At 39.8% G+C, this 18,094-nt stretch overlaps 1 protein-coding gene across 9 annotated transcripts in view; it reads right to left on the reverse strand.

Moving 5' to 3' along the window:
- Nucleotides 1-271: 271 nt before the first annotated feature.
- LOC117404022 (multiple C2 and transmembrane domain-containing protein 1-like) overlaps nucleotides 272-18,094 on the reverse strand; it is a 150,701-nt gene continuing 132,878 nt past the window's right edge. For 5 of the 9 annotated variants that reach the window (XM_058986470.1, XM_058986366.1, XM_058986607.1 and 2 more), the window contains 4 exons: nucleotides 9,761-9,870; nucleotides 8,702-8,811; nucleotides 8,270-8,367; nucleotides 272-1,446 (listed from right to left, as the gene is read on the reverse strand). In XM_058986470.1, the coding sequence (XP_058842453.1) occupies nucleotides 1,375-1,446; nucleotides 8,270-8,367; nucleotides 8,702-8,811; nucleotides 9,761-9,870 (390 nt within the window). In that variant the 3' untranslated portion in view covers nucleotides 272-1,374. The remainder of the gene's footprint in view (nucleotides 1,447-8,269; nucleotides 8,368-8,701; nucleotides 8,812-9,760; nucleotides 9,871-18,094) is intronic. The other 4 variants (XM_058986564.1, XM_058986508.1, XM_058986745.1 and 1 more) reach the window with 2 other exon arrangements.

The following is an 18,094-nucleotide window of genomic DNA, read 5'->3' on the forward strand; positions in this document are numbered from 1 at the left end:
CATCTTCGTGTGTGTCCGTACATACCTGTATCACACGTCTGCATGTTCTGGATATTGGGCATGCAGACTTATTGATCATTATACTGGATTTACAGCCAAGGCATGGTGATGTACAATAATGACAATGTTGTTCACCTTTCACTTCGTTAAGTGTATAGACACACACCCTAACACATATAAGAAAGCACAGATGGATTCCTGTAGTTTTGTTTTTGCAGCTGTACTTGGCAAACACGGAATCGTTGAGATAAATAGTTAAAATAAAAATATTTAATATTTTCAAAATATTTTTTTTTTTTATCTTTTCACTTCATGTAAAACAGCGCAACAGCAAGCAAAGTACGGACAGCAGTGTCACAGACTATACTGGGATTTCTGCAGCAATGACTGACCAGATGGCATGCCTTCCAAAACTAACTAGCAATTTATACCAGAAAAAAAAAAAAAATGTACAGTCTGTACAGCATTTTATACAGGTGACCTTGATTGGGATTAGAGCACAAAAAAATGAATTCTACATAAATAAATTATATAGGCATGGAAAAAAACAAATGGGACCCAATAGTAAGATTTTTTAACAGTACATGAGCAAAAGTGCATACTTAGATGCGATACATTCTTCACAAACAGAACTGCCGTCTTAAAGTATCAAAGATCAGTTTAACTGAAGGACTCTAGTTTACCTATCTTTTTAACAGCAACAAGAGTGCGGCAGTTTTAAGATGGAGATACCCTGGCGGTAACCACAGTCTCTTCCTGTCGTACTTGAATATGTTCTTAATGCAGGATTTAAAATCACCTGCTTTAGAAAACATTGCGAATGAAAACTTGCAGCGATTGACATTGAGTTTATGAGTTTAACATAAAATGCAACACTTTACTTGCCATTAGTTATACTGCAATTGCACTCAGTTAAGTACACATGTAATTAAAGTGCAACTAAATACTTTCATGTTGTAATCAGGCATGTTTAAGTTGATCGTGTAGTAAATAAAGTGATTACATGTGTTATAACATGGTTATATTGGCACTTGAGTATTAGCAATCTAAAAAGTGGTATCTGTTGGTTATGATTGAAAGGTTTACAGGTTTAACTATCACAGGAATGCCATTTAAGAAGGACTGGCGATTTTAAATCGCACATGAAACAGGCAAACCCTGCAAAACCCACCCATACCCCACATACACCCCAAATAAATAAATACATTAAAGTGCTCTGTATAATGGTAATTATACTTTTCTGAGTCTGTACATTATTTACAAAGAAAATAAATAAGATGGATAACAAGGAGGAGCAGAATTCCTTGTTGGTCAAGGATGGTCCTTTCATCTTCTCAAAGCTGCGAGGCGAGGCTCCTTGGAGGAGGAAGCTGGCTACCCGGGGTTGTTTTTCTTCCGTTTACCCGGGCTGTGACCAGGATCTGGTTTCAGCTCTCGGTACTGCACCTGTTAAAACACACAGACACACGCTGCAGTCAGGTGGAGGGGAGCAAACTGTGAAAGGCTTGGGAATGTGCCTGCAAATATTCCTTTATAGCTGTATGAAAGTACCAGCTGGGAAGGGAAAAGACGGGAAAGAAAACAAAGAAAGCAAAATTATACTCTGCCAGGAAACAGTGGGGTTTTGTACGTTAACTCTTTGCAAGCCTTGGAAACTGCTTCAAAATAACAAGAGGTTTCCCAGCTGCTTATAGTGTCCCAACACCACACTATTCAGGTTAGATAACATTAGCAATAGCTTGAGCGTGTCTAAATATTGCATTTTGCACATTTTTGCACACAATGCCATTCTATATCGGCAGTACTGACTTAAATGTGTACCAAACAGTGAAGGTAATAGGCAAAGGATGCCGAAATTTTACTGACATTAGAGCAGATGTTACTAATAAGGTCTGTGTGAAAATTAAGTAATCAAATAAACAAACAATAGAGATATTTATGATTTTCTGAGGTAACTGACAACGGTAATTTCAGACTTCTGAAGAGTTTGGTCATTTCCGGTGTGTGACATCAACTTTGCTGTTCAGGTCAAGTATAGCTAATGTAAACATTTGAAACATCGTTGTTGAGCAGACATTTCACGAAGGAAATTGGTTTATTGCAAAGTAGTAGGTTGTAAATCAGAATCTAGTAAAGGAGAAAGGGTGACCTGGCATTGATTTTCCATCTGACATCCAACTGAGGAAACAGTGGATATCAAAATTAAATAGGACTGGCGTCCATCACATTCGGTTTGTGCATACGCGAGTACCAGTGGTACAAGCGTATGTCTGTGTTATAATGAAATATATGTGTGGATTTTAGTTGATACAGACACACATTTATTTTACCACACATAGCCTTGTGTCATTTAGCAAAACCCCGAAAACCGGATTGCGTTGAGCCCGCCCTGGGAATGCAAACATTTCAGTGGGATTTAAAAGAAAAATATCTTACAAGACGGGGTTGCGGAAATAATCATATCATTTATGATCATGAAATGATTTTACACATCAGCAGGATGGATGGATGGATTGCAGTTTACCTCGGTGTAGAGCTAGTGAAATAATCATGACCAGTACAACTGTACAACACAGTTATACAGTTAACCTTTGAAACTCTTTCCTACATTCTTCAACTAAAAGTTCATCAACAATACACAGACTCGATCCCGTTTACATTTTACACCAGAGCATCTAAAAATAAGAAAGCAAGTCAGTACGGCATCGCAAATGTTTTCTCGACAAAGTGGGGCACAAGATAAGCTAAGTGCGATTGGAGACATTCTAATAAATAAAAACAAATGGCTTACCTTCTATAACCTGCAAAGCATTGTGATTTAGAACAAGCCCTGTTTGTCACAATCAAAAATAAGTGATTTTTATAAACCATTTTTAAAAAAGGGGGTACGTTAAGAGGTTTGTTTGTTTGTTTGTTTGTTTACGTGCAGGTTTTTTATTAAGTTTTGTAAACAGCAGAATAGTTTTTTACTTTTTCTTTGCCTGTACATATTCAACATTTTTTTTTTATTTCTATAATGTTACTTGAGGCATTGCTCTTAAATTGCTTTGTGAAAATACAGTTAATGCAGTAGATTGCATAATTCAATGGGGATCGGTTCAGCAGACAAGTCGTACCACACACAATACACACGTATTATTATTGAACAGATTGAAATTATACGTTTTTTTTTGGTTTTTATAAAATTGTTGAAACGGATGAATGTAAACAGATAAATTTAAATGGCCCGGAGATTTAAAAAAATAAATAAATAAATAAATAAGTGTTTTAATTTATTGCAAACATAGGTTTTGCCCATGGCCCTATAATTAGCTAAATATTTAACTAAATCTTAAATCTCTTAACAAGATTTAACATTTGGCAAAATATTTAACTGGCCAGCTAAATCTCTAAAAAAGATCTAACATTTAGCTAAATATTTAACTAAAATCTTAAATCTCATAACAAGATTTAACAACGGGGTGATTTTTGTCGCCGGCGATGTGTCGTCAGTGATTCATTGTGAGAACCTTCTCACCACACGGGGTGATTTTTGTCGCCAGCGATGTGTCGTCAGTGATTCATTGTGAGAACCTTCTCACCACACGGGGCGATTTTTGTCATCAAGTGATAGAATGGCAGAAGGAGGACTGCCGGTTTTATGTGCTTCTGCAACTCTTGCTTTGAAAAACACTTCATATGCTGTGTGTATACCAGGGTTCTCCCCAGGAATTCTGTAACATCCGGGCGGCAGAACATTATAGCCGGGAGCACTTTTAATGGAAAAATAAACCTGCCTTACCTTAAATACATAAGACGACAAAGAATTTGATAATGTGTTGTCTTTCGATGACTATATCTGGTTGCTCTTTGTTATGTTCTACATTTTCTTTTTCATGACTGTTTTTTATTATGGTAAATTACCGTGCTTATTTAAGCACTCTAAGATTTGGCTGGGGAAAGATAACGTAGGTTTATTGGAGTTCACAAAAAAATAAAAAACGGGAACCTTGTCACTTCCTTTTTAGCTTAATTATTGAGCTTATTGCTTCATTTAAATTGTTTTCTTTATGTTAAGTTTTCAGTGCATTTTGTTAATCCACGTCCATTTTTGTTTTTCGCTGTTCTACATTTTTTTAATTGTTCATTTTTTAAAACTGTCCATTTTAACCATTTTTTTTAACACAACAGTAGTCACACATGTATCCATCATAACTGTTGCATGAAACTGGAGTGTAATAATCCAGCACCTCTGCACTTAAGCATTTGTATGTCAGCTGACAAGTGTTCAGCTGATATCCCATCATGCCTTTCTTCTTAAAGGCGTACAGCCTCTATACATGAACCCCCAATATCTTTCACAAGCACCTGGGTACAGATTTTTTAAAATATCACAAACAAAAGGAATACGCTTTTTTTTTTTTTTTTTTGGTGCATATGTACTTTAAATAACCTTACAGTACAATAATATGACAAAATATGGACTGAATGATTGATAATACATGAAAATAATCTTAATATTTTTTTAATAAAGTAGCCGGCGCAAATAGTGTTAGGCGGTGGATCTGATTGCCAGTTTATTTTGAAAACCCTGCATTCATTTTCACTATTTTTGCTTTGAAAATAAACTCTCAAAGTGCTTAACTTTTTTTTGCAGTGTACAGTAATGTGAACAAAGCATCACAATGTATGTTTTGTTATCGGTAGCCTATATGCTAAAGTAATTTACCTGCTTGTTTGTAATTTCTCTGTAAGAGAAACCGAAACAAAATCTCATAGATAGTAAGCAAGTTTTTTGTATATAATTGTACAGGACTGAGTAAAAAACAAAACAACTTAACCCCCTAGAAGAAGATATCTTCAGCCAGCTTTCGGATAGCGCTTAGAGTGACCGGCAAAGCTCTAAGTTCCTCTGAGTTTTTAAGTTTTCACCATCCAAGCTGACGACGAGGTAAACAGACAGCCCTTGTTTTATCCCCTGCTGTGTTGGCACTGAACTCTGCTGGAAAAAAAAGGGACGTGAAGGACTGCTGTGCTGTAAGTAGTTCATCTTGGGTTGTCTGTCGGGACTGTTCTATAAAATAATATTTGCTTACTAAGGTGGGTGTACATTAGTTTGTATTACATGCTGGATTGAGGTTGCAGTCTCTTCGGGGGTGTCATGTACATAGGCAGAGTTGCGCGTTTCTTTCTTTATTTTTTGAACAGGGGTAGAAAAAAAATACCGTATTTACGTTTCTTTATGGAGAGCGGCGTTTATTCAAGGGCGGCGTCTATTAAAAAGCTGATATCTGAGTGAGGCGTTAATTCGAAGTAATACGGTATTTAATATTTCCACGACCCGCTCATGCAAGCTATATGTTACACTCAATATCTGTATTTGGTCGTTCACCATTTATTTCTTTAACAGTTTTGAAATATTACTGTTAATTTAACTACCACGTTTTAGATTTTCACTATGAATGTACAAGTACATACTATAGTTGTAAAACAAACTTTGTTTTTGATGAATTGTGTCTCAGGATTGCAGCACCGCTGTGGTGTAGATGTAATTACATGCTTTTCCAGCTTTCTTATTGGCAAACTCTTTGCTCTGTGTAAATATTTTAAATGTATGCATTTTACTGTCTATAAGCATACTACTTCCCTCTAGGTTTTTATGTATGTATTTATTTATTTATTTTTAGAAGTGTAGTTGAAATTTAAATACAATTGATTTCACACAACACAAACTGCTTCGGTGAATTTTATTAAATTTACCATGACTACACCGTGATTTTGGGAAACTTTTCAGAGACAGATTTTCAACCTTTTTAGTTATTTACATGTCTATCTAGTTAGCTACCAATGCACCTGGATTATACTATGAATTTGCTGTGTCTGTGTTGATATTAGAACACGCTGCTCCATCGTCCTCAGACACAGACAGTCTCACTCTCCATCATGTCAGAGTAGCTCCGTTGTTTATTCTAGGGCAAAGCTGACGTCACAGGCCTTGCCCTCGCGGCCAAGGGGCGAATTGCAGTTTGTCTTCTAAACTTCTTTTTTTAAGAAAGGAAACTATACCCACAAATATCATTATGTAAAATAACAACTGTGAAAATGACAGGACATTTTCAAATTTCTTTGCGTAGGTACCACAAAAAAACCCCTGCAAATGTACAGTATATGATCACGTGACATGGTGAGACATGAGAGCTGAGAGCAACAATCCTGAGAAAGCAGAAGGATCTCAGTGACTGAACAAGGGCTATGATAATGAGAGCCCATGCAACTGACTCTCAACACAGGGGCTGCATTGACCAGTGTCCTTCAAGACAGTATCCCGGATGTGAAGCCTTTGCCCAAAGCACAGTAACCATGGGCTGTTAAAGTCTCTCCCTAATTTATTGGCTAGTCAATGTACAGTAAAAAATATGTTTTTATACCTTGGTAGGGGACTCTGTCCTGGTCAGAACTTAACCAGTGTATAGCAGAGTATTATGAGTTTTACACTAACCTTCTTAGGCATCAAGCCGAGTTTTATATCAAGCATTAAAGAAAAGACAGAAACAAACAAAGAAAAAAAAAATCGGTCTGCCGTTGGGAGATCTTTCTGGAAATACTGGCAACACAGCACAAGAATAAAAGATCTTCTTGGTGGCAGGCGGTTTAGAATGGCAAGTCTTAAGATCTACATTCCCTCGTATTATAAAGAAAGCTGTTCTGAGAAAGATAACATAGTAAGCTAGTTAAAATCTGCAGCTGTGGTATGTTAGCAAACTGGAAAAGTTGACAACACAATGAGCCGTCACTGGAGACGTTAAGTAAAGACCCTCAGCAGCACAAAGGCTGCTCCACCTTCCTTTCCTCATGTTGACAGTTGGACTACAAAACAATGTTTGAAGCCTCTGCTCTGTTGGGTCTCATCGTACAAGAGCTTTTAGTTGAGCGGTGTCAGGTGACGTCCCAGGACTCAACGTGTGGAACATTTCTGTCTTGCTATTTGTTAGGGTGGGGTGGGGGGTAGTTTAAAGCTACATCAGCAAGAAAGAATAATAGCAGAACATTTTTAATGATACTATAATATGCTGTTTATAAAACACACGTCGCAGGCTTCATCTCTTGTGATGCCAAACCCAGTGTTATGGTATTAAACGATATCATAGCTACGGCTTCCTCAGCAGGAGACTGAAGCTTTGAAATCTACTGCAGAGAGTAAAGCTGGGAATACACGTCAAGGAGAAGCTAAAAGTTCTGCAGCAAGCCTACAGCATACGTGTTACTTTTGTTTATATGTAATTACCTACTTTCAGGTTTCAGTCTTTTACCAACAACATGTAAATTGCTACAGGAAATTCCAATCAATATGTACACTATACAAGTTGTCAACTAACACTTCTGCAACTTGCAAATATCAGCAGACAGTAGTGGTGAGTTCTACTATGTTAACGGAAACAAAGTGTTATAATGTTGGCCTGTGCCTCAGTTAAAGACTGTGTGCTGTGAGTAAGTTCTCAAGAGAAATAATTACCATTTCATAGCACATTCTTGCTATACTTTGCTCTCATGAAAATGTACCCCTTTGGCCCAGATCGCTATCTGGCAAAATATACTTTAGACCTTCCACTGACTGCTGGTAACATGCCCTCTGGGGGTGCTGCCAGGGATGGCCCTCATTGCTTGAAACCCTGCTGGTTTGTGAGGCATGTTATAAAATGCTATGCTAATCTTCTAAGTAGACAGTACCTTGGGGTGAACAACTCCTGCAGAGCATTGTTCAAGAAGAGAGGATTCAGTGTTGTGAGGATGCATTGGTGCCAGTATTTATGGGGTCTCTACTAGAATGCGTAGAACACAGTAGTAATGAATTGGTCATTGAGGGTTATTTCAGTGATAGCAAAGTTAAGTAAAAACATGGCATAGAACTGTTATAGCCATGCATCAGATTTACTGTGTTTATTATGCCCGAGTAAAATAATGTTTTTATGATAAGCAGTGCAAGTTGTGAATCTTCCAAACTTGTTAGGCGTGGTGTGTCTATCCAGTGCCCAATCCAAGCACTATGGGTAGAAGCATTGATGTATTCAGATTGCCAGTTTGTTGTGCCAAAAATATAACCTGCACAGCTAGATTCAGAGGGTTAAATACACCTTGCATACTTTACATAACATTGTACACTAATGAATGCTAATGCGTAGATAACAGAAAGATATTATAAATAATAGAGCATTAGGAATACCATCTTGCGACCTTTCTGAATGCTGCGAGTCTTTGTTACCTCACATGAAAAGAAGCTAAAAGCACCTACCACTTGTACATCTGAAGGAACTCTGGAGAGGAAGTCAAGCAGCTCGTTGTTGTCAATTGTATACGGGTCGCGAAGTTTCTTTGTGAATTTATTAACGCCTAGGGGGGAAAAGGCTTAGTTAGCACCTGGAGGGTATAAATAAGTGCACTTTCCACCTGCATTATGGAAGTTGCAACATGGAACATGACAGATTAAACTAGGACAGCATCAAAGGCTCCTCAGAAACTGTCACCAGATGCTGCAGAAATGAAACTGGCTGAGACTCTAAGTTCAGTGTGCTGCTTTTCTTTTTCTTTTTGTAATCCCCACAATTACAATTACCAGTAGTACTTGCGTACTTGCAAGTGAAACTACCTGGGGAATAAAACTGACTCAGAAACACGAACACGTGTCACCCAGTGGCCAATATTTTTGACAATGACCTCAACTTACCCCAGGCCAGCACAATGTATCTCAAGGGAATGAAGTAGACGATAATGGTGGCGACAACGAGAGCCACAATGGCCAACCAGCTGAGAAAAGGCACGGTCCAGTTGAATGTACTGAAAAGACATGGAATGAAACAACATTTTAGGTGAATGATTGGGTAAACTTTTAAAAGGATAATACAACGTCAGACAAATCCCTCGCCAGCCTGAACAAAACATGGTATGATTATTTGCCCGTTGACTATGCTTCCTTAACTTGACCGTTAAACTCAGTTGGCTCCACACACTATACCATAATGCTGGGCCCAAGTGAAGTCTACAGAGGTGAAAGGTCACAGTGTCACATGATCTTCCTGAAACCAGGAAGAACAGGTAATGACAAAACAACAAGGATTCTTTAAGCAAACTCAAAGTCAGTAAGACACAGCTTGTAAATAATGAAGACATCGCAGAACTGAAAATAAAACTATATCATGGTAAGGCAAATGTGAGATAGCCCATGGCCCAACCTATAACTACTGATATCACACTTCTAGGGGCTCCTGCTATATAAAGTCACAGCGGCGGTGTGCCTGAGACACATGGAGATCAGGGGGCTGTCCAAGGTCACACAGTAAACCCAGGATTCCATCATTCTTAGTCCCTATCTTATCACCAGACCCTGCTGACTCCTCCATACACGTTATGCAATGGAAGGAAAGGGTTACCATCTTCCCAAAGTCCCCCTCACATTCCTCAGTGGTGAAACGAGGAGCAGACTCCTTCAGACACTACTTTATCTTGTTGGCTGGCAGCTTGTTTCACTGTATCTTTTTTAGACAGAAACGTCCTGGGTGTCTAAAAAGAAGGACGATTTTTTTCACATCAAAGCCACCTTAAAGCAGGAAGGGCTTAAGAAGATGTATTACCAAGATATCCACAACTCCTAGATCTTTAGGGAATATAGGCCGGCATAAAGGGAGGTAAGTAATGATAGGAGCCTGGCTATACATCATCCAGTGTGGTGCTATCCTGGCACCCTAAACAAGGGAACATTTTAGGCAAAAGCAACCTGCTGACTTACTTCTTTATACGTTCAGCGTATGAGGCCACCTCATCCAGAGCATTCTGCACGCTGATGCAAACATCCTGTATGGCGTACAGTTTGTTCATGAATCCTTTTCTTTCAGAGTCCTAGAACAAATGAAGAAGCACAGAAGCATTGTGAAGTCCTTTAAAAAGGTATGTGAAAGGTTCCATGGAAATTCTAAGTATTATAATGCTCATTTTTTCAAAACATGGTGGGTGTACACAAGTGTATTCTGGTGAGTTTCAGCAACACTTCTACATCTAGGCAATAAAGCACCTGTCTAACAGGTTATACAAAAATAAAAATACACATCCCTCAGTCAGACAAAATCAAAATTCTCATATGACATTCTATGTTTATCTAGGGCTGAGATGAACTACTACAGCATTGCAGAATTTTGATTACAGCTTTTTTTATTATTATTATTATTTATTTATTGAAAGCTTTTTTTTAGCAGCATGTTTTACTGTGAAATGTAGCTGCAATGACTTAACATGGTGCCAAGGCCTTCATTCTAATTCAGTAGTTGGATTACACTATTCATTAATAATTATGTTCTCACTATACAACAGTGAATAGCTGGGTAAATGTACCGAGATGTTTTAAAACAAGGTGCATTTCACAGTGGCTCCATTTGCTCGCCCTCGGAGCTTCCCTACATTATAATCCCAAAAGACAACTAGAGAGATATGGAGTGTGGGCATTGGGAAGAAAACATCCCCGGTTAGGGCTGCTGAAAGCAGTAAATATGGGAAACTGGGTGCCAGTAAATATTACAGTGCAGTAGAGAAGTCAGGAGGAGAAATATGGGCCAGATTCTCAAAGCTACAGTATTTACTCAAAGCTGTCATGAGCATTTGTTGTTTTCCATAAAGCAAACCTGCACACAATAGGGTTGAAATAAACAACTGCCATTGATTTAGAAGCTTGGACTGTAAAGTTGCTTCTCTTTATTTTTTAGAATTGTAAATGGAGTTACAGTCGGCGGTGCTTTATTGGGACGCTTCGGGAGAAGTAAAAATATTCAGGACAAGCGGCTGTTGCAATGAAACGAGAGGCATTTGAGACAACCTAAGTCACACTTTTTTGAAAAAGAATGAAATCACATCACATTATGATTATAAATGTTTAATAAATCATTTAAATTAATAGTCAATTTTTTTTTTATTCCTAAACAAAATGAATCGCTGTTTTTTATTTCTACACCTGTGATGTTGACACGCCAACTTTCTTTGCAACAGAAGCCTGAGAAACCACCTTCTTCAAGAGTTCAACATGGTTTACACAATGTATGCAAGTCACAGCGTAATCACGTACTCACTGCACTGTGCTACGCAAACCTCCGTTCATCATTTGAAAATACTGTACCCCAATTAAACAAAGTGACATCACAATTAAACGACATAAATAGCATTGAGAAGAACCATCTCCCAAGTTGTATCCCATTTAAGCACAAATCTGATTAGGCGGTGTGGACTGTGTTTCCTTTCAGAAAACAAATGGCTAATGATGATTAGGAGTAAACTAGCTTTGAGAATGTAGCCCATGTTCATTGCTATAACGGAATTACACTTACAAATTATAAAACAATTAACCATATCATAATTGTAGTTCTCTACTCCACGGTTTATTCACTGCTAATTAACTGGGTGCTAAATGAACATGCTGTAACAGCTGGCAGTCCCAATGACAAAGAAATCAGCTGGTATATAATACTGGTATTGGTCGCTGTAGGCCGTGACCACGCTAAAATAAAAGGGTGTACAAAATCACAGGTCTGATCGCTTTCATTACTCCAAACTCTCTCCGCCCCAAGTAGGCGTGGCCTCCCTTTTATACCTCCCTTAACCCCTACCCCTTAAAACATCACCTCTCCAATCCCAATCAGTCTCTGTGCCCAGTCCCTTTTGTGCAAGTCATTGTCCATTCATTCCTATGGTAACACCCCATTCTGTCTGTCTATAGGCTAGTTCGGTCCGGTCTGTGATGTGCATCAGCACAACCTAGCTGTCAGTTCAGTTTCACAGTAGCCTAGTCGCTTGAGCCCTGCAGACTGCCCACATTACATCATTTATCTGTCACTTAAAATGTTCTCTTTCTTTCAATACATAAATTACTTAATCGAACATTGGAAAAAAAGTTGCACAGTCCAGTTGTTAGACAGTTGATTATAAGTGGTACTGTAACTATGTGAAAAGGTACAGTATGTACTGCAGAAGTTGCTGTGTTAACATTTTTACACAGCAAATAAATCAATTGTTTATATAATTTTCAATTGAAACTGAGCTGCAGCTCACAGATTTGTAGCTGGCTGTTGTTGTGACAGCATGAGCTGTATGAAAGAATAATGTTTTCTCAATTCCTAAGGAAATGTGAAATCTTCAGCTTCGCTCAGGTGTATGCAGGTGTGAGTGCATTCGGTTAAAACATTGTGACAAGATAATGGAAAAACTGCGAAAAAGATTTGTACGGAACATAAAATGAAATGCAAACAAATATACTTAACACATTGTTAGAAGGCTAAAGGTTAACATACTTTTAAATGAAACTGTAACCTCCAGTTTCGACAGCAAGGTTTGGGATTAAATACACCCCCTTTTACTCATGCGACCCTTCTGAACTACTTCCCCATTAATCTGCTTCTCTGCCTTCCCCTGCACTCCTGTTTTGATTTATAATCAAATAGTGTGAGAAGTGAGCAAATATTACCGGAACAAAACAGTGCCCTCTGTGACACTCCTGTTAGAGAAATAAGGATCCTTTTATTGTGTCCTGGAGTTATTTTTCTTTACAAATATTTTACAAGACAAACCTCTTTTTTATGTGCGCATCTGTTCCAAATTAGGCATTTAAAAAAATAGATTCTAACTCTTGGTTTCAAAAGGTCTGGAAGGAAATTTGTTGACATATTCCGAGGGAGGCTCAGACAAAACAGTCCAGGAAAAGTGGGGGCGGCCACTGGGATCAGGGTTCGACTATGTCTAAACTAATTCCACATGCCCCATGAACCAATCACTGTTTTTTATTACCTGCCCCTCAAATCCTTTCTTAAAGGAGTGGGGGTTGTATTAATGCAGCTTTGCTTATTTTTATTGTATACATTGCGCATACAAACATACATTCTGAGCCAGCTTTGGAGAGTTAAGGTCTTTAAGAATCTTTGTCCAAGCACTGCTGGTATTCCTTTGCGTAAAATGAATGAAATCATTGTTTTTTATTTTTACTTTTCTTTTTTATGGCCCTTATTGCCAAGTTTCTGGAAATAACCATCATATTAATACTAGACATCTTGATGTTGTCCAGCATCTATTTTATTGCCCTTTAATTTCAATTACATTTTTTGTCGGTTTAAGACATTCCACAAAATAAGATATCAGTGTCTTAAAAATATCATTGGTACTAAAGGGCTATGGAGAGCGCTTCATCCTACTGCCAAGATTCGCTTGTATCCCTGGGATCCCAAAGGGACAGGCGGGGCAGGCGGTGCTGAATGTTCATGCAGCCACTTTGCGAGGACTGTTCCTTGGTGGGAGACTGCTGCCCAGAGCTTCTCCATTTGCATCGAGTCCGCCGATCGCTTATACCGGTGACGACTTCTTCCTCGGGGGAGGAGAAGGAGAGGCAGAAGAAGATGAGGAAGACCATGAAGACAGCTTCCTACGCAGGCTTTCCCGTGCGTGTCGTCCGCTCTCCCTTGGCACAGAGCTATGGTGTGAGGACGCAGCCTCCTCTCTAACAGAGGGTGGTGGACGAAGATTGTTGTGCAGAGGTGAGGGACGCAGAGTGCTCTGTAGAGCTGCGGGAAAGATGTTTCTCCAGCGTACGCTTTGAGAAATGCACACAAAACTCGTAGAAACTGAGGTTCACCAGTGTCTCCTTTTCTGACCCCAGGCAGGAAGAGCATCTGCTTGTCCTCCACAGGCAGGCTGGCCTTGCATGTCTTACAGGGATAAAACCAAGGCATTATGCAAATAGCAAGCAATGTACAGTAACAATGTACAGTAGCTGCCTCTGCTGCTAAAAGACAGCAACGGGGCTGTTCAAGACCCAACAAGACCGGCTAGGTACCAGACTGGGGATGTAAACACCAGCTGGTAGTGGGTCGGAACCGGGGCAGTTTCGGTGATTTTAGCACCGAGTCGGTACAGTATGGTACCAGAGACGGTGTGGGCCGGTGACCGGTATGGTACCGGTACGGTCTACCAGTCCGCAGTTACCGCGGGTAAGAACATAAGAACGTTTACAAACAAGAGGAGGCCATTCGGCCCATCTGCTCGTTTAGTAGCTTATTGATCCCAGAATCTCATCAAGCAGCTTCTTGAAGTATCCCAGGTTGTCAGCTTCAACAACATTACTGGGGAGTTGGTTCCAGACTCCTACAATTCTCTGTGTAAAAAAGTGCCTCCTATTTTCTGTTCTGAATGCCCCTTTATCTAATCTCCATTTGTGACCCCTGGTCCTTGTTTTTTCATGTTGAAAAAATCCCTTAATTTTGAATGCTTGAATCAGATCACCGTGTAGTTGTCTTTGTTCAAGACAGAATAAATTCAATTCTTTTAGCCTGTCTGCATACGACATGCCTTTTAAACCCGGAATAATTCTGGTCACTCTTCCTTGCACTCTTTCTAGAGCAGCAATATCCTTTTTGTAACGAGGTGACCAGAACTGAACACAATGTTCTGGATGAGGTCTTACTAATGCATTGTAAAGTTTTAACATTACTTCCCTTGATTTAAATTCAACACTTTTCACTATGTTTCCGAGCATTTTGTTGTCTTTTTTTACAGCTTCCCCACATTGTCTAGATGAAGACATTTCTGAGTCAACATAAACTCCTAGATCTTTTTCATAGATTCCTTCTTCAATTTCGGTACCTCCCATATGGTATTTATAATGCACATTTTTATTGCCTGCATGCAGTACCTTACACTTTTCTCTATGATATGTCATTTGCCATGTGTCTTCCCAGTTCTGAATGCTGTCTGGATCATTTTTGAATGACCTTTGCTGCTGCAACGGTGTTTGCCACTCTTCCTATTTTTGTGTCGTCTGCAAATTTAACAAGTTTGCTTACTATACCAGAATCCAAGTCATTAATGCATGGGAATGCATTTCCTTGAATCCGTACTGCGTTTAGTTTGAGAATTAATCTTTTTTGCGGGACTTTGTCAAAAGCTTTCTGGAAATCTAAATAAACCAGATCATATGCTTTGCAATTATCCATTGTCGATGTTGCATCCTCAAAAACATCAAGCAGGTTAGTTAGACAAGGTCTCCCTTTCCTAAAACCACGCTGACTGTCTCCCAGGATACTATCACCATATAGGTAATTTTCCATTTTGGATCTTATTATAGTTTCCATGATTTCCATTACACGATAGTAGATGTTAAAACTTCATGATGATTTGAACTCGGCTCTCGCCAAGATAAGCACCAACTAAGACATGATGATGTAGATATCCTTCTGTCTGGTGTTGATGGCTGAAGTGCAATGCTGGCTCCAGGGATCAGCTTATTGCCTCCCTAGCGCATCAGCACACACAACGGCTGCGATGCTGGCTCCGGGGATCAACCACAGTGCTGTCTCCCTAGCGCATCAGCATGACAACCGTCTGGATTGAGCTAAGTAGAGTACATCTCTGGGGTCTTCAAGTGGGCACCTTCCATCCTCAGTGTTTCGTCGACTAGCCCACGACACCTCAAGAGGGCGGGACAGTGATTCTGGCGTCCCAGCATCACCCCCCTCCGTCCCCCACTCAACTCAGCCCAGCTTACTTGCCCGTACATCACCGTTTCTTTCTTTCTATTGTGTTTGAGATCCCCAGCCAGAATCTTTCTGTCTCAACCACAGCCAGTTGCTGCTCCTCTCTGCTGCTTCAGATAAGTTCTTCACTGTGCGACGCAACTCTTGGCCACTGAATCAGACGTCTCTGAGAAACCGGGTTGTAGAGTGTGCCACAAATCCTCGACAACCTCCACTGGGTAAACACGGACTCTCCATCCTCGCTGCTCTGCTTCAGCAGCTAGTTGAGCATACCGCAGTTTCTTCCTCTCATACGCCTCATCTACAGCATCCTCCCATGGTACTGTTAACTCTACCAGGTGAACAAGGCGTGCTGATCCAGACCACAAGACAATATCTGGTCGAAGGTTAGTGGTGGCAATCTCAGGTGGAAAAATAAGCCGTTGACCATAAGTTTACATATAATAGAGTTCAGGCTTATTGGTTTGTAGTTACCTGGTTCAGTTTTGTTTCCCTTTTTGTGGATCGGATGCCCACCTGTGCATGCTATTCGCAAAGCCACTCAGACAGCACTCACACAAGGCTGAAGGAAGCCTGCTTCTTAGAATGAAATAACAACTTATTGGAACCAGGTCAGTACTGGGTCGGTGACAGTAGCACCAGGTTGGTACGGTACCAATGGTATGGTTTATTTGGCACCGTACCTGTGCGGTAACCTCGGTCCAGGTTCAGTACGGACAGTACCGGCTTGGGAATGGAGAGGGTCGGTGACCTCAGTACCGGTACGGTCCACTCGGTTCACAGTTACTGCTGGTAGTAATGTACAGGGATGCCCACCTGTGCAGGCTACTGGCAAAACCACTCAGTCAGCACCCACATGAGACTAAGGGAAGCCTGCTTGTTAGTAAACTAATAGCCCTCGTAATGGTGATGCGAAAGCTGACACCAAAACGGCATCAAGATGCTGTGGGAGGGATTGTCCAGCAGCTGCTCTCACTACACGTGTGCTACATCACGCAATGCAGACAAGCCTGCGTGTAGTCTTCACGCGGGGCACAAGGCCGCAGCGGGATGTAACAAACAATAGGCTGTAGTGCACAAATACCTGTAATTAGTAAAACTAATGCAGCGATTATTTGTAATATCACATACAATTTGTGTAAAACACAATAAATGTGAAAATTTATAACAGAAAAACTAACAAGTACTTATTTGAATCAGCTCTCCTGTCAGGTCAGGTCTTGAAAGGAAAAATGGCTCTGAGCTCTGTGAGTGAGGTCCTTTTATACCCTCGGGGGCCGGCATGACTGTGTCACAGAGGCTCGGTTAAGCAGCTTTGATATATTTTATTCCAGCTTCGGGTCTTTAGGAGGTAAATACCCATTCGGTAATGGTTACATTTCATACTTCAAAGGGAACTAGTGGCAATGCAGGAGCAGGGAAGCAAGACAAGCGGACACTAAACACTTCTTATAGCAAACAATGAATTCTACCATGAGTGTGCCAGGGGGTGTCATATACAATGAGGCACAAACCCCACCACATGAAAGAGCAAACACAAACGCTGTTCAGATTCCAGGAACTATACCATTAAAGATGCTGCCCCTAGACTGGGAGGAAACTACAAGTATATATATATCCACACTTTTTTATTATTATTATTTATTTATTTATTTATTTAATTTTCTTGGAACAATGTATATTTTAAATTATCTAACCTAAAGTGATATAACAGAGTGATTGTTTTCTGGGGTGCTTTGTGCAAAGATCTGCTCTCTGGGGAAATATGATGGGTTGGGAGATGAATGGCACAGTATAATTAAAAAACCTCCAGTGCGGGCAGTTTGATTCTAGCCCAGAAAGTGACTTCGCTGTAGGGCTGTCTGGAGACTGTTTGGAGACCCAGTGTAATTGAAGTGCATTGCGAGCATCTCAGCTTTTATATACAGTAAGTGCATATGTTAGAAAACCTTGATTTCAAAACATTACTGATGAAAATTCACCAGTATTGTGCAAAATTGAGAAGCAAACCATTGTAGTAGGGAAGAGACCTACGATTACATCACTTGGATGTCTGATACTAGTTTTGAAAAGTCAATTGCTTTTTTTCTCGTTTAAAAAAATAGGACTTCATCTTTGAAAACATAGTCCGCTGTGTGTATGTGTGTGTGTGTGTGTGTGTGTGTGTGTGTTGGGCTAACATCTTTGTACAAGCCTTACATTATTAAATATTCCAAAGATGGATGTACTGTATTAACACTAAAAAAAGACAGCATCTCAAATGTCTTGTGTTCCAGAGACTTGACTATAACACTTTTTCGTAGCTTTGCAGTTTGTGGTTTATTGCTTAGCGGAGAAAGTCACACAATCATGATCTGATTAATCAGTGATAAGAACAGGAAATCTGTGCTAAGCACACAGCATGCTCTTTCTGTTGTGCATCAGGCAAGTCACAACTAGCAGAAGTAGCAACCCAATCATACAAGTGAAGCATGCTATTTGCACTTCATCGCACAGCCAGGAAATCCATATTCACATAAATAACATTGGGCTCGGTCAATAATTAGGTTATTAATAAAGACCAG

This window comes from Acipenser ruthenus, chromosome 1 (assembly GCF_902713425.1).
Source record: "Acipenser ruthenus chromosome 1, fAciRut3.2 maternal haplotype, whole genome shotgun sequence".
In the NCBI taxonomy this organism is placed as follows: Eukaryota; Metazoa; Chordata; class Actinopteri; order Acipenseriformes; family Acipenseridae; genus Acipenser; species Acipenser ruthenus.